The following is a 17,470-nucleotide window of genomic DNA, read 5'->3' as shown; positions in this document are numbered from 1 at the left end:
CGAAGCTTGACAAATTTTTTGGAGACGAGATTATCTTATATATTTTTATAGGAGTTAAAATACGATTTCACCATTGTATTGACTTATATTTTCACAATTTTTTGAGAGACTAAATTGAGATTTTATTATTTTGGGGAGCTAAACTATAATTTTACTGTGAATTAACTTATAAATTTATAAATTTACAGGGTCTAAAACAAAAAATTTTAATTTTAGGTGGCCAATGTCCTTGTCTGGCCCCTCCCTTTGCCCTGCTAAAAATGAAATTTCAAAATAAAAAAAATATACTAAAAATGATGTAATTGGAAAATGCGGATAAAATCTACAAGCATAGTATTTTGTAGATAGACTTTAATTTTGACCGTTGATGTAATTTAGACAGTATTGTTGAATTTGGGAGAGTTCAACTTTAAATAGAGGCGTTCTCCCTCATTTGTAAACTTCATTCAAAGTTCTTATGGCCTTTTTGGTTTTTTAGTTACTTTTCCGCTTTGAGTTTACTTTCACTTTATTTCGGTGACTTAAAAGAATTTTCTTTATAAATTCTCACTTTCGACAGTTAAGATGACTTTTGCAGATTTAAAGTTAAGTTTCTAGCTAAAGTTGCGGAGTTTACAAGATTTAAGTGTTAGTCCTGTGACACTAAACACAACACAACACAAATTTTTTAACCTAGCCCTCCAAAAATTTATAATTTTATATATGTAGACCTCATTGAATTTGAAATGGTTTACATAAGCTGCTAACTTAATTACGAAGATGATAATAGTCAACTATGAGCACTGTGTTGAAATTTCAACTTAACCTTTTCTTTTTCTTGCTTGTTCACCACGCATGAAACACCACACACCTTATCCCTTTCCTCGAAGACACCAAGAACAACGTGAAAGCTACAGCATCAGTCCAGGTTCCACGCATGTCCTTTCCTCTCTAACAACCCAACAGCCTGCTTATATAAAGAGACCAGACCACCAACAATATCATGTTCCAACAAACAATTCTACTAGTACTTGTCTCTTGCAAAAGAATCAGTCCTCAAAGTTGTGCAAGCTAACCCTAATTTTTTCATGGCTCTCTTGATCAGTTTCTTCAGTTGTTCTCTGGTTCTCAACTAGAGAAGGTTTCACCGTCGTCGATCAAAGCTAACACTGCTAGTAATGCTAAATTGAAGGAAAGCAAAGCTAAGAAAAGCCCACCAATTCCGATGAGTTACTTCCCTATTGGATCGAATTTTTCTCGTTTGTGAATATCAGCTTCTCCAAGGGCACCTTTATCCTATATTCTATGAACCCCTTTTTGTGTCTATTTATTGATTTTTTTCCATTTAATAAGCAGTTTGTGTTACTGTCAAGTTATGTTGGAAATATTTGAAATTTCCCAAGAAATTGAGATAATTCGTGAAATGAAATTATAATTAATATAATTTCTAAGTTATGTTTATAATTTCTAAGAAATTTCTCATAATTCTTTTAGTTTAATTCTAAATTTATTTATATAAAATTATATTTAAATAATAATTTTCAATATAATTAAAATGAAATTATAATTAATATTTCAAAAATAAAACGGCCCAAAAGCTTATATACTCAAGCAGCAAAAAACAAAAGGGTAAAAGGCTCAGCTTGCTCTAATGTTTTTGTTGGAAAAATAATAAAAATCTTTGTATTAGTTAGAAACTTCACAAGATTTGAAAGGAATATACAGTAATTTTACCATTTTTTTTTCTGGTCAAGGCTTTTTCTTGCTATAAACTCTATCTTTGTCTGTTCTTATCTGTTGGACGAATGGTAAAGAGTTTGATTCTCTTTAAGTAAAGTCTCTATTTCACGTTTTGTGAAAACAGAAAAGAATATCCTAAAGCTTTTACTTATTTAAACATCTAATTTTGTTCGATTCTCAATTTAGTCAGAATACAATATGATTATTGAATACCAAAAATTCTCCGATAAAATATAATAATTTCCATTGAGTTTAAGAGATTTCATTTGAACTAACAATGTCTGGTGATCAAGAAAAATTGAGAAACCAAAAAGTTGTCCCAATCGAAGTGTTTGGACCATCTATGAAATATAAGTTTAAAAATTATAGTTTCTCAAATTGAATTGGATTTTATTTTTTATTTGATTTATAATTATTTTTAATTTTTATGATGTAAAAATAAATATTTTATATATAAAACTGTGAAAATAAGTTAAAAACACTATATCAAAATATCTTTCAAACACTATATAAGTCATTGATTTTTTTTATTTGTTTAATATCTTTTATTGATTTTGAAACTTTATCCAAAAATATAAAATAAAACTCATTTTATTAAAATGAGTCGTTTTTTATGTAAATAATATAAAATATTAATTAAATATGAATGTGGGTTGAGAGATAATTATTTATGAAAATGAGTTGTTTTTAGCAATACCAGCCCCCGCCCGTGTTGCCTAACACATTGGCAGCAGTACCCTCCCTTTTGAGTGAATCATGTGATTTAAAAAAAAAGAATTTTTTTGTATCGTCACTATGTCAAGCGGCATTGGTATGTATTTTTCCAAAATGCCAGTGAAAATATGTGTATACTGATGGAAAAAAAATTTTAATCGTATCGTCAGTGTATCATGAGGCACCGGTTAATTTTTTTTTTTAAAAACCATAGTCAGAAAATAAAAAACAAAGCTGAGACAAAAACAAATTTAATGAGTGCCACCAGCGAGTCAAATCGCATCACTGATAAATTTAAAAAAAAATTTAATAGGTACCACCGGTGTGTCAAACTTAGGATGTTCAAACGATTAACTAAATTAATATTAATTGAATTAACTGAACTTTTTAATTCTTTAACCTTTAACTGAACCGAAATTTTTTAAAAAAAAATTAATCAAACTAAAATATTTCAATTAATTCGATCAGTTAACTGAAAATTTTAAGGATGCTGCCTATTTTTCTAGTTAATTGAACTATTTTATCTAACAATCATCACTCGTGGCAAAGTATTCCCACATAAATTGGATATTTTTTCAGTTAAATTTTGTTATCTTTTCTCAATTGAACTCTGAATAATCTAGGAATGTAATAGTCATATTAGGATTTTAATATTAGTCTAATTAAAGGGTCTCCTTAACCCTATTTTAGGAAATTCATATAATATCTCTTACGTGAGTTTTGATGAAAAATTTTAGAGAAAATCTTTTAGAAAACTTTGTATTCAAGTTTTAGGCTTTACTCTTCTAAGATTATTTTCTCATGTATTCTTCGTTGATTTGTCTATTAGTAAATATTTTTTACTCATGATTTTTTTTGTTTTTTACAAGTAAATATTTGTGCGACCAATTCTTCTTTCTTTCGTACACGGGACATCCCCAAAAGTACACGTCATTTAATTTGAAATGGTTTACATAGGTTGCTAACTTAATTACAAAGATGATAATAGTCAACTATGAGCACTGTGTTGAAATTTCAACTTAACCCCTTCGTTTTCATGCTTGTTTACCATGCATGAAACGCCACATACCTTCTTATCCTTTCCTCCAACACACCAAAAACAGCCTGAAAGCTACAACACCAGTCCAGGTTCCATGCAAGTCCTTTCCTCTCTCAAAACCCAACAGCCTGCTTATATAAAGAGACCAGACCACCAACAATATCATGTTCCAACAAACAACTACTAGTACTTGTCTCTTGCAAAAGAATCAGTCCTCAAAGTTGTGCAAGCTAACCCTAATTTTTTCATGGCTCCCTTGATCAGCTTCTTCAGTTGTTTCTCTGGTTCTCAGGTAGAGGACGGCTCACCGTCGTCGACCAACGCTAACATTGCTAGTAATGCTAAATTGAAGGAAAGCAAAGGTAAGAAAAGCCCACCAATTCCGATGAGTTACTTCCCTATTGGATCGAATTTTTCCCGCTTGTGAATGTTTCTCGTTTAAGCATATGCTTTGTGTTGTTGACCTTCGCATTTGCAAGGCTGTCAGCTTCTCCAAGGGCGCGTTTATCCTATATTCTATGAATCCCCCCTTTTTATGTTTATTTATTGATTTTTTTTTCATTTAATGAGGACTTTGGGTTGTTGTCAAGTTATGCTGAAAATATTTGAAACTTCTAAGAAATTGAGATAATTCGTAAAAGTGAAAGAATTTTTGTTGGGTAATGCTTTCGTGGTATTAACTTTCATCTTCTTATTTGTTGGATCGAATGGTAACGAGTTTAATTTCATTTAAGTAAAGTCTCTAGTTCACGTCTTATAAATAGAGAAAACAACATCTTAAAGCTTTTCCTTATTTAAAGATCTAATTTTGCTTGATTCCCAATTTAGTCAAAATATAATAGTTTTCATTGAACTCAAGAGATCTGATTTGAATCAACAATCTCGGATGATCAAAAAAAATTGAGAAACCAAAAACTTATCGAATCAAAATGTTTGGACCATCTATGAAATATATAAGTTAAAAAATTATGGTTTTTCAAACTGAATTGAATCCTATTTTTTTGTTTGATTTATAATTAATTTTAATTTTTATGATGTAAAAATAAATATTTTATATTTAAAACTGTGAAAATAACTTCAAAACACTATATCAAAATATTTTTCAAACATAATATTATTTAAGCCGTTGATTGTTTTTTTATTTGCTTAATGTTTTAATTGATTTTGAAAATTTATGAAATAATGTTGAAAAACATAAAACAAAACTCATTTTATTAAAATAAGCCGAATTTTTTATATAAATAATATAAATGTATTAATTAATTACGAAAATAGGTTGGAGGACAAATTACTTACAAAAATTAATTTTTTTAATAGTACCCGCTAATACTACTTGACACATCCGCGGCACTATCTTCCCTTTTCAAGCATTCATGGCTCAATCATGTGTTTTCTAAAAAAAAAATTTAGTGCTACCACTATGTCAAGTGACACTGGTATATATTTTTCCAAAATACCAGTGAAAATACAAGTATACCGGTGGAAACTTTTTTTAATAGTGTCGCCAGTATATCAAACAGCACCAGTGAAATTAAAAAAAATAGTCAAAAAGAAAAAAATTAAGACAAAAAAATATTTTTTAATAATTGTCGTCAGCGTGTCTAGTGGCATCACTAATAAATTTAAAAATATTTTTTAATGGGTGTTGTCGATGTGTCAAGCGCACCAATACAATTTTTTATAAAAAAGGAAACCAAGAAAAAAATTTAATCTATTAATGCTGCTACCGACATGTCAGGCAACACTGGTGGTCCCGTGACACTATTAGATGGCATCACCCACTATATATACCCCATCTTCGACTAAAAATTTGTTTTTGGTGAAATTTTGGGTTTTTGGTGAAGTTTTTGTTGTCTATTGAAAAGAAAAAAGAACTGTGCTTTAGACTGCAAAAATCAAGTTCGAGTTTATAAGGTTAATTTGTAATTATATTTTTTTCAGTAGAATCTAATATTTTTTAAATAAAAGCTATTTTTTTATTTGTTATTTATTTACAGATTTAGTATCAAATATGAATAATCAATTTTTCATATACATTTATTTTGAGGGAATAATTTTACAAACAGCTATTGGTTGTATATTTGAATCTCGCCAGCAAATAGGAATGAAGTTTAATAAGAATGTAAAACTCAATGATATGAAACAAAAAATTAGTGCAAAAATTGTTCGACGTTGTGAGAGTAGGATGCCAAGACTATTTTACAAATTTCCAGTTTCATCAAATTCATAGAATTATACCGAGATGAAATTTGTAGATGATAAAGACGTGGAGACAATGTCCCAATTTATTGCTTGACTGGGAACGTGAGCGATGAACTAGTTGAGTTGTTTGTTGAGTTAGCGGATGTGGAACCCGTTCAAGATGTCATTCCATCAAGTCAACAATATGGAGTTCAAGACCCATATATGGAGTTTCGAGAACGTCTGTACACAGTGTCGAAACCATTTTTTGAAAACAAAAATTTAGTTGTCGACTTTTAAAAAAACAAAAAAAATGGGAGTCGCCACCGATCCCTGATTGAGGTGTGATCGGCTTACCTTTAAAACAATTTTGGTCTACGAAATTTGAGAAACAGGTTCGGGAGTCAGTTACGCATGAGGAAGGGTTAGCACCCTCGCAACGCCCAAAATTGGTACCGAATTTGATTGTTTAATGTCTTGGTGTTGAAAATTTGAAAAGATTTTAAAAGAAATTTAAATGCTGAAATCTGAAAAGGATAATCAATTGTTTAAGTCGGACGAGAAAATCGAGACTCAATACGTTAGAGTACAATTTCTCTACACCCCCAAACTTTGAATATCGCTTTTATTTTATAAGAAAATCTTCATATCGAGAAAGTAATATGTCATGCCCAATACATTAGGACACAACAAGTTAAATTTCCGAAAAGGATTTTTACATTTATGCGTTTGAAAAAGACATGCTCGATTATTCAGGTTTAACAGGAAAATTGGAACCCAATACGTTAGGGCTCGATTCTCTTGAAAATCCCAAATATCGAATATCGCATTATCTTGGAAGCCTTTGAACAAAAAATAGTTTTAATGCTTTGTCGAAACCAAATATATCTTCTTGTTTAAAAAATGTTAACATACAACATAAAACAAATACTTTAATATGAATTATATATGTATATGTATTTACAAAATATGTATATATATACATATATATAAGTACAATATATAAGTAAATTTGAAAATATGTGTATGCATACATTAAAAAAACACATATAAGTATACATATAAAAGAAAATGAATGAAATATATAACAAAACTTATAATAATTTCTAAAAAAATGTATGTATATATGTATGTGAAAATTGTGAAAATAAGATAAAAAATATAAAAGCATGTATATGTATATATATATTTACAAAGTAAAAATGTATAGGTATATATATAGGTAAATCATGAAAATATGTATATATTTAAATACTTATATATGTACAATATGTATATAAAATAATGGAATATATAGAATAATAAAAAATGTTTATAATAATTCAAAAATATAAAAAAAATGTATATATATATACTATAGAAAAATGTGTATTTTCAATTGTAAAATATGGGAAACATGTGTGTATTCTAAAATGTGTATGCATACATATATACGTTTGTAAAAAAATTATGAAGAATAATATAAAATATATATATATAAAAACATACGTATATACATATTTACAAAAGTAAAAAAAAATTGAAACTAAAATATAAAAGTATATATATGTATATAAAAGTTAGGAAATAAAATAAAAATAAAAATAAAAATAAAAATAAAATGTATAAAATATATACAGGTATACGTATACTATATAAAAAAATGCATATATATATATATATTATAAAAACAATGCGTGTATACTATATAAAAAATGCATATATATATTATATAAAAAAACAATGTGTGTGTATGAATATAGAAATAATGATAATAAATAATATAATAATAATAAATAATGGTATAATGATAATAACATAAAAAAAATAATAAAATAGCTAAAAATGGACTAAATTGAACTAAAACCGAAAAAAATGGGGCAGATTTGAAATAACTTAAAAGACAGGACTAATTTGAATGCGAGAACTACAATGGATGACCAGAAGCGAAATATTCCCTGCCCTCCTAAACGCTGCGTAGCCCCGGATTAAAACGTCACAGGGGTAAAATATTTGGGCCAAATTTAAAAAAAAACTACGGACTTGATTAAAACGCTTCGCAAAAAAGAGGGCCTAACGTCGAAAATTTACCATTTAGGCCAGAACGCGCGGACCCTGCTTGCGGGTCGGGTCGACGCGCGGATCTGGCCACTAAAACGGCGTCGTTTACCTCTGTTATTTAAAACAATTTTCTTTCTAAAAACCATTTTTGAAGCAGAAAAGAAAAAAAGACCTAAACACCCTCTACTAGGGTTTCGTCCCCAGCTCCTAAGGCCGCCGCCGTTCTCGGCCAATCGACCGATTCAAATCCCAGCCATTCCAGCTCCGATCCAAGCGAAGCAGGCCTGGGTTTTCGACGGCGAGACCACGTAGGTAAGAATCCCCTCTTTCTCTACTGCTATTTTTGTTAAAAAAGAAAATGAACATAAAAAGAAAAAATAACAAAATGGAATCGCAATCACCTTTGATTTTATTACCCTTTTGTATTCTAAGAACTCTGTCCTCTCCTCAAATACAAAAACATTGGCCCTTATATAACCCGAATCATTTTTGTTATTTTACATATTTTTCTCTACTGGACTCTTCTAATCCGTGTTTGCAGGAGCTCGTGGAGAAGCGGCGTGCGTGAAGGAAATCGGCTCCGAGACGTGCGGCGGCTGGGGTCTGGGGAGGCTGTTTAGTTTGAGGGTTTCGGGTGTTTTTTTGTTTTTGGGCTGTTGGGTTATTGGGTTTTGGGTTGTTAGTTGGTCTGTTGGGCCTATTGGGCTTGTAACAAAACTGGACCGAATACCCGCATTTTGGAATTTATAGTTTAAAAATTTTGAAAAAAAATTCCACCAATATACTCGTATTTTCACCTATATTTTCACATGTATTTTAAAATATATATATAATTTAAAAATAAAATTAAGAAAATTTGTCAAATCCAAGTGCTAAATAAATGTTATTTTATGTCAATTTTGATCTGGGTCTAAAGATCCAAAACCAATAAAAATAAAGTCCATTACAATGCCAGCCCAAACCACATGCACCAAATCAAAACCCAAAGACCCAAGGCCCGACAGACCCAAAACCTTAATTGATTTCGGTAAGGCAGAAACCTTAGTGCCCTAATGCGCCGTTGCTGCCCATGGGCCTCTGTAGCGCACTCATCGCCCAAGGTAGCCTCCATTTACACCAAAACGGCAAGTTGACTTTGCCACAGACCTGCAAACAAAGCCAAAAGGGAGACAAACACAGGAACGACAATAGAAATAATAGTAAAACGAAAGCAAAAGCAAAAAGAACAGTGATATAGCAATGTAATCGTGGCTATAAAAGCCACGAAAAAGCCATGTAATGTTTTACGGAGAGAATTGAATAGAAAAAAAGAACAAAAATTAGTGCAAAGCCCGAAAGCTTTACATTTACTGCTATTTTTAAAGCCCGAAAAGGGAGTCATAAACTGACCTGTATTCGGGTCTTCACCGCCGGGACGGCTGAAGGAGCCACCTCCGAGGGTAGGTGGCTGGAAGCCGAAAGGTTTCTCGAGCTTTTGGGGCATTTTTGTTAATGTTTCGAGGTTTTTGAACTCAGATTCGGGTTTAGGGGGTTTGAAAGGATTGAAACAGAGATTTTAGCATTTTCCGGCCACCGCATACGGCATCGCCGTCGCCGATGGCCGACGCGGTGGCTGGTGACCGAAAGTTGACCGGACCCTAGATCAAACTCAGGGGCTGAGGGGAGAGTTTTCTGATTTTTTTAAGAAATGTGTTGAAATGATTTTTTTGGAAATTTTGAGGTTTTTATGGGGTACCAAAACGGTACCGTTTTGGAGTGGTCTCAGATACCCAAAACGGGGCCATTTGCACGACCAGCGCACGACCTGACCCCCACTAAGGGATCCGCGTGTTTTCTTTTAAAATGGGAGAATATCCATCTTGGTCCTCCCGCATTTTACACCTGTTTCAATTAGATCCTTTTGATTGTTTTTATTTCTTTTAATTAAGCCTAATAATGTTATTTTCATCACATTTGAAATTGAGTCCCCTGTAAAGCGCTGCGTTTTGGAGGGCAAGGATATTTTCCCTTTTAGTCCCTCCTTGTTGTTCGCGTACTTGATTCGATCCCTCTCTTTTTATTTATTTGTGAATTCGCCTCCATATTTCTGTTTTAAGTTCAAATTAGTCCTTTTTTGTTATTTTTGCTATTAAGGTAATTAATTTTAATAGTATCACCATTATTTTTACTATTATTTTTTTAATATTGCTACTATTATTATTGTATTATTATTACTTGCTTTATTATTATTATTATTATTATTATTATTATTATTATTATTATGTATACCTTTTAATTCCATATTTCATTATATATATACATACATATGTTCCTTTTACATATTTTATGACTTCAAAAAATATACATATATACACACATACTTTTTATAATATATATACGTACATATTTTAACTTTTGTAAATATATACATATACACCTACTTTTATATATATATTATTATTTTATTTTCATAAATTTTATATATACACATAGGTATATTATATACATACTTGTATGTATTTTTTTATATTTATTTTAAAATTTATACACATATCTATTTATATCTATATACCTATTTTTTTCTTTTAAAATTTTTTCATAAATATACATATATACATACTTATATATGCGTTCTATTATATCTTATAATTTAGGTATATGTGTATATACATATATCTTTTTACATTTTTATTCATGTTATTTATTTACATTTTCGTTATTATTTTAAGAGAATGTTACTTTTATTTGCTTATATACTTGTTATTTTGTACAATTGATTTTTCATTTTTATTTATCCTTTTTTTGGTTGTTGTTATTGCTCATATTATTTTATGTGTACATCATCGTATTCATTTTTTTTGTTACACATATTGATACCGTGATTCATTTCTACTGTTTCATGTTAGATTAATTTATTTCAATGCATAAATTACGATTTTTGAATAAGTAAAATCTCGTGTTTAGATTCGAGAAGGTCGTACTCTAACTTACTGGGTTTCGATTTTCACAATAAATCTAAATACACGAATCATTTCAAACTCAAGTTTTAAACGATCTCGGGAATTAAGAGGAGATTGTGTCCTAACTTACTGGGCATGATCCTTTTTTTTTCTCAAGTTTTAAACGATCTCGGGAATTAAGAAAAGATTGTGTCCTAACTTACTGGGCATGATCCCCTTTTTTAATCTGAGATGGCTAAATATCTTTTAAATAAGTAAATTTTTGGCATTCATTCGCGCATCGAGAATTCAAGGCATTGTGTCCTAATTTACTGGATATAATTATTTTCTCGATTAACGTGAAATATGCCATTTTCTCGAAAATTTTCAACATTTCAATAAATGATCGTATTTTAAATCTCTTCAAAATTTTTAATTTTCGACACTAAGACATTAATTAATCAATTAGGTACCAATTTTGGGCGTTACAAGGGTGCTAATCCTTCCTCGTACGTAACCGACTCCCGAACCCATTGTTCTGAATTTCGTGGATCAAAATCATTGTTTTAATAAAATCAAATCGTTTATTAAAAACAATCACTTTTCGAGGTGACCCGATCACAACTCATCAAAAAGGATTGGTGGCGACTCCTATTTTTGTTTTCATTTTTAAAATTCAAGTCGACCCCGTTTTGTCAAAAAATGGTGTCAACAATCTCAACTTAGGTAAAAAAATCTGTAAATCAAATTAAAGTACGATAAATAATTGGAAAAAGTGGGAATTTAGGCGTTTTTGGAGGCAGCCATGTGCCGACTGTTGGGACTTGCTTGGAACAATCCATTCACACACGCGGAATTTAAATGGTGGCCGCTGATATAGCATTCTATCTTCGAAGGTCAAACGATGGGTCGTATTATTGGCTCACTACTTTGACCAAATAAATTAACAGCTTAAGGCTTGCTTTTTCATCCATGTGTACATGTAGTCAATGTCCAACCGCGGACCACGTCTAGATTGTGGAATTAATTAAGACCAAAGGTGTATGCCTTGCCGACAATTTGAGTAGTCAATGTTGCCAATTTCATATTTTAGAATAAAAGTAAGATTTTTATTTAAAAAATAAACGGGTTAGTTCTGAATACAAAATAAATTATTTTTTATTAAAAATTTTAATTATTTTTTCTGTTTAAAACTAATATGACTGATAGAACAATCAAACAGTTGCACATGACGTGCCATGTGTAACTTATATTAATGCAGAGACTAAGTTTAAAATATTAAAAATAGATAGAATTTTTAACAGAAGAATCATCTTACTCTTGGATCTAACATAGAATGGCTAATTTACTCATTTTTCAAGTAGAAGAGATAATATGTAAATTGACTTCTAGCATAATGACTTCCATGATAGTTTTACCTATATTTAGCTAGATAGAGAACTCAAATAAATATAAAATATATTAATAGGTATTCTACTAACCAACAACGTTGATGATATATTAGTTTAGATAAAGTGATTAAATCGGTTTCTAAGTAAATTGTTTGAAACTTGTAAAAAGTTAGAATCCACTTATTAAGATTAATATGTTATTTTTCATTTAAATTTGTATTAACAGTAATTTTAAAAAAACATTAAATTTATGAGTTTCTAACTTGGAAGTAGTAATAATAATAATAATAATTCCTTAATGAAGCTCATAATTAGTGAGGAATGAGGACATGTTAGATTTGCTTAGCCTTCAAGCCTTGCTGTGCCTGTTAACCTTTATTCAGTTACTTTTTCTTTTTTTAAATTGAAACAAATAAAGAGAGAAGAAAGGTAAAAAGCTCATAAAGTTTTATAAAGTAAAAGTAAAGGGTTAATTCCATGAAAGATCCTCAAGTTATGATTTGGACTTAAATTAATCTCGAAATTTCAATACATTTTAATTTTGTCATTAAAGTATTATCATATCAATCTGATTCTTCGGTCGACCTAATTGCTAGTTAATGCATTAAATGTCAACTCAAGTCTGATGCGAAGTATATTTTAAAAACATAAATCAATTTTTAACTACTAGTTTAATTTTTAATTGACATTTAGTAACCAATTTGATTATTAGAGTGACAGAAAGATCTGATTAATAAAATAATAATCTAAAGAATCAATTAAACAAATTTAAAATTTATCGATAAATTTAAAAATGTTCGAGGTAGTTAATCCTAAAGTAAAAAGGTCTTTCAATTAAAAAAAAAAGAGATAAAACACATCTCTCTGGCTCCTCTTAATTTTGATATTAAGCAAATTGATTCTTTTAAAAAAATTGAAACAATTTAGTCATTGTCAGTTACGAAAGTGAACAATCAATGGCAGTTAATCTACTATTTTCTATCAATTGTACATAATGTTAATTACTATAATAACAAATTTAGCCATCAATGTTTATATATTTCATGTAAATGTTGACATGATATGTATAAATATTGAGTGCTAAATTTGTTAAATCAGAATAAAATTGACCAAATGTGTAAATGTTACAAGCCAAATTTGTTAAATCAGGACCAAATTGACAAAATGTGTAAATTTTAAGGGTAAAATTTATTATTATACCAATAAAAATATTTATATTTTACGAAAAAGATTAAATTTACGATTAATTGTCTTAGTTGCTCGCTTTCAAAATTAACAATAATTAAATTGCTCTAACTTTTTCGATATAGATTGATTTGCTTAATATCGAAATGAACAGGGACTAAAGAGGTCTTTTTACCAAGAGAAAAAAAATAAAGAAAGAAATCAAATAAACTAAAAATTGAGGGACTTTTTAGAAAATTAACTAAAATACTTAAAGATCAAACTCGACGTTACGACCAAAGATTCATCTCCTTTTCATTTCATTGCTTGCTTCTTCTTCTTCTTTAAGCTCTCAAGCTCACACTGGTTCCTTACAAATTCACAATATTTAACTTTCAAACCATTCAATTAAGCAAAAAAGCAAAGAATTTGACCTTTTTTTTCTTTAATTTTGACCCTTTTTCTCTGGATTCGTAAAAAAAAGGGAGTTTTAAAGATGTTTCAGTTACTGTTCATGGTGATATTCTCCGAGATGGCGGTGATCATGGTATTATCATTCAAAACACCGCTAAGGAAGCTGACTCTAATGGTTTTGGATCGGGTGAAACGTGGACGGGGACCGTTGATGGTGAAGACCGTGGCGGCAACGATAGCGGTAGTGATGATATCGAGCGTTTACAGCATGATGACGATCAAGAAGCGGTGGATCGATGATGGATCGGCTAATCCGACGGAACAGATCCTCATGGTCAAGCACCTTCTCGAAGCTACTCTAATGGGTAAATTAGTCCTTTTCTTCAAAATTTTCGAATCTAAGCTGCTTTTTTTTTTCATTGCTGGATTTCTTTTTTCACTTTTGTGCGGGAAATTAATTTGAGAATCTAAATTCATGTAGAATCTATTATTAGTGGTAGATTACGGCAGAGTGAAAAAAATTATGCGATAATTATATTTAAAAGAATTAAAAATGAGTTTTTAATAATTCTGCTACTGAGTTAGATTTTTGATTAATGGGTGACAGTAAATTAATCTCACAAGAGAATTTAATAGATTATTATTAGGGAATCTATAATTTTTGGGTTTGAATTGTCCACTATAATACTTATATTTTTTTTTATTTTAATCTCTGAATTTGGAGTTCGTCAAGATTAGTTGATATTACTAGTGTTATTAGAACATGATTGGATTAATAGGTAGCTACACCGGTTGGACAACAAACCGATCAGTATATTGGTCCAAATAAATGGGTTGAACCGATTGAACCGGAAACAGCTCGAAACCAGTAAAAATTGAAATCTGAGTAAAAAACAATAGTTGAATATGTTGAACCGGTTTAAATTTTTTTAATAAAAAATTAATTGATTGATTAATTATTATTGGTCTAGTAGTTGAATCGATCAAACCGCTTGAATCAGAAACTAGTGGTCTAATTGGCTTAACCACTAGTTCAGTTATTAAAACACTATATGTGACACTCTAAGATTGTACCACGATCATTCTTTAAAATTTTATATAATTAAAGAAGAAGAAGAAAGAACCCTCTTAAATCTAATTAATATTGTTTTTTTCAACACCTCAAATTCAAGTTGTTTATGGTATAGGTGGCTAGATTGATGGAAGGATCTTATTAATATGATACTGATACTAATACTTTGAGATTCAATTAGAATATTTTAAAGTTTAGGGTCTAGTTTAGAATATGAGTGAGAGTTCAGGGATGTTGTGTATATATATTTTGGCGATTAGGGACGTTGTAATTGTGATTTTAAGTGTTGGCAAGTATGTTGGTTCCTACTGCACCATTAACTTCTATTTTCATTGTTGGATACCTTATTGCAGGGGGAGTACTATTCCTAGCACTGATGATAGACAGATTGCACCATTATATCCGAGAACTTCGGATTCGAAGGAAGAGCATGGAAGCTATCAAGAAACAGGGTCCTGAGGATGGAAAGTCGAGCGGCTCCGACAAAGTTAAGGCCTTGGAGGGAGAAGTAACTACCCTGCAGGCAAAATTGAAGCAGCTAGAATCCGATCTCGAAACAAAGACAAAAGAAATGGATGCTGCAGAAGCTAATGCAGTTGCTTTAAGGAAACAGTCCGAAGGTTTTCTTCTCGAGTATGATCGGTTACTCGAGGAGAACCAAAACCTTCGGAACCAATTGGAATCTTTGGAACAGAGCCCGTCGCGTTCGGGGAATAAGAAGAATACTTGAGGAAAATGAGGACCTATGGTAAATTTTCCTTTTTTTTTTAAGTTTCATTATCATTTTTAATATAGTTATGCAATGGATTTGTGGGTTGCAGCAGTTTAGTTTATATGATTCATGTATGAGTTTTGAAGTTTTTTAAGTGTGGACAGAAAAAAAAAATACAAAGAGAAAGAGAAAAAAAAACGTTAGAGAAATTAAGCCTCTCTTTGTGTATTTTTTTGGGTTGATGTGTATGATTTAAGTAGGAATTAAAATGTTGAATGGATGTGTTTTTTTACTTGACATATTGATAAACATTAGTTTTAAGGTTTTGGGTTTCGTTTAATAAGTGAAAATTAAAATATCCGAAATATCATTTTATCATTAAATTAATGATGTGGGTTTGAACGCGTTGGAATACATTATCTTCTTATTTATGGGGGTGGAGTATTCCTAAGTATTACGTTAAAAAGAGCAAATATGATTAAATCACTTTTTAAGGCTTGAACTTGGTAACTACTTACATATTAGGGCATGAATTTTTTTATCTAAGTTAATCTCTAAATTTGGTAATTGTTTCAACATTAGAGTTTAGATTTTTTTTTTCCAATTTAGTTCTAATATTTCCTTGGAAAACCTTAAAGTTCAGGTCTTAATATGATAATAATTGATAAGTTTAGGGATTAATTTGGACAAAAAAAGTTCAAGCTTCAATTTAAGATTAATTGTCTAGTTCATGTTCCAATATGAGAACAATTACCAAGTTTAGAGCTTAACTTGAATAAAAAAATTCAGGCTTCGATATGAGAATTGTTGCCAAGTTCGGGCTCTAAACAATGATTTAGCCCTTGAATAATTGAATTATTAGAAAAAAAAAGATTAAATCACATTTTAGGGTTTAAACTTGAATTTTTTTAATCTAAGTTAAACTCTGAACTTGACAATTATTTTTAAGATTTGAATTTTTTTATCTAAATTAATCTTTAAATCTCAATTTGAAAATAATTATTAAGTTAAAAAATTAACTTAAAAAAAATTCATGGAAACATTTTTGTAACCAAATTCAAACACTAAATTATGATTTAAAACTCGGAAAAGCTCAGAAATGGATAAATTTGTTCCAGCTATCAACCTCTCAGAGTTGGCAGACATGAATTAAACCTACAATTTACCAAGGCTACATTCCACAAGACTTGTAATAAAAACAGAGCCTTAACACGGTTTCTACACATAAATTACTTGAAATGAGACAGCCTGCAAGCCTGTAAATAGCAATCACAACAATAAATGTTTCAAACCTTCTTTCCTACTATCTTTAAAGATGCTGCTCATCGGTTCCAACTTCGAATATGCAAATTACATGTTTCAAACTGTCAAAGATTAATGTTACTCTCAACTCTTCAATTTGGATATTGATTATCACTTTAATTCATCGTAGTATCTAGACCTGTCCATGGCGGCCCGGCCTGACGGCCTGCCCGAAATATGGGAGGGTTCGGGTAAAAATATAGGCCCGAAATATGGGTTTGGGTAAAAAAATGAGGCCCGTTTAAAAAATGGGCCGGGCTCAGGCTCAACTTTTTTGGCCCGAGCCCGGCCCGGCACGAATATAATAAATATTTTTTTTATTTTTAATTTTAAAATACTTTTAAAATACTTTTATTTTTATTTTTTTGTGTGTTTATTAAAAATTGGGCCGGGCTGGGCCAGGCTCGGACTTTTTCTCGGGCCGGGCCTGGGCAAAATTTTAGGCCCATATTCCGGGCCGGGCCCGGGCCTAAGAGTCGGGCTGAAATTTTTTCCGGACCTGGCCCAGCCCTGCCCATAGACAGGTCTAGTAGTATCCATTTCCTTTGTCAATTTATTTTACTTTTGATTAATATAATAGTCCTCATTGTTTACATATTTTATTAATTTTGTCCTAATTTTTAAAAACTATACAAATTAAACCATATATTTATACATTCTGTCAATTTGTTCTTAATTCTAAATTTCTTAATATTAGATCATAGTTAAATTTGTTGATTCTTTTTTTAGAATCAAGACCAAAATGAAAGAATTTATAAATGTTGAAGATTAAATATATTCTTATACCAATCAAAAGTAGGATAA

General features: G+C 30.4%; 1 protein-coding gene across 1 annotated transcript; it reads left to right on the top strand.

Annotated features, from left to right (window-relative positions):
* The first annotated feature begins 13,455 nt into the window (after window positions 1-13,455).
* LOC107935404 (uncharacterized) lies at window positions 13,456-15,656 on the top strand. The gene is made up of 2 exons (XM_016868004.2): window positions 13,456-13,945; window positions 15,006-15,656. The coding sequence occupies exons 1-2, from the start codon at window positions 13,663-13,665 to the stop codon at window positions 15,380-15,382; spliced, it is 660 nt and encodes a 219-aa protein (XP_016723493.1). The 5' UTR covers window positions 13,456-13,662; the 3' UTR covers window positions 15,383-15,656.
* Window positions 15,657-17,470: the final 1,814 nt, after the last annotated feature.

Source organism: Gossypium hirsutum, chromosome D10 (assembly GCF_007990345.1).
Source record: "Gossypium hirsutum isolate 1008001.06 chromosome D10, Gossypium_hirsutum_v2.1, whole genome shotgun sequence".
In the NCBI taxonomy this organism is placed as follows: Eukaryota; Viridiplantae; Streptophyta; class Magnoliopsida; order Malvales; family Malvaceae; genus Gossypium; species Gossypium hirsutum.
The sequence above is the reverse complement of the archived record's forward strand: the minus strand, read 5'-3'. Positions and strand labels throughout refer to the sequence as shown.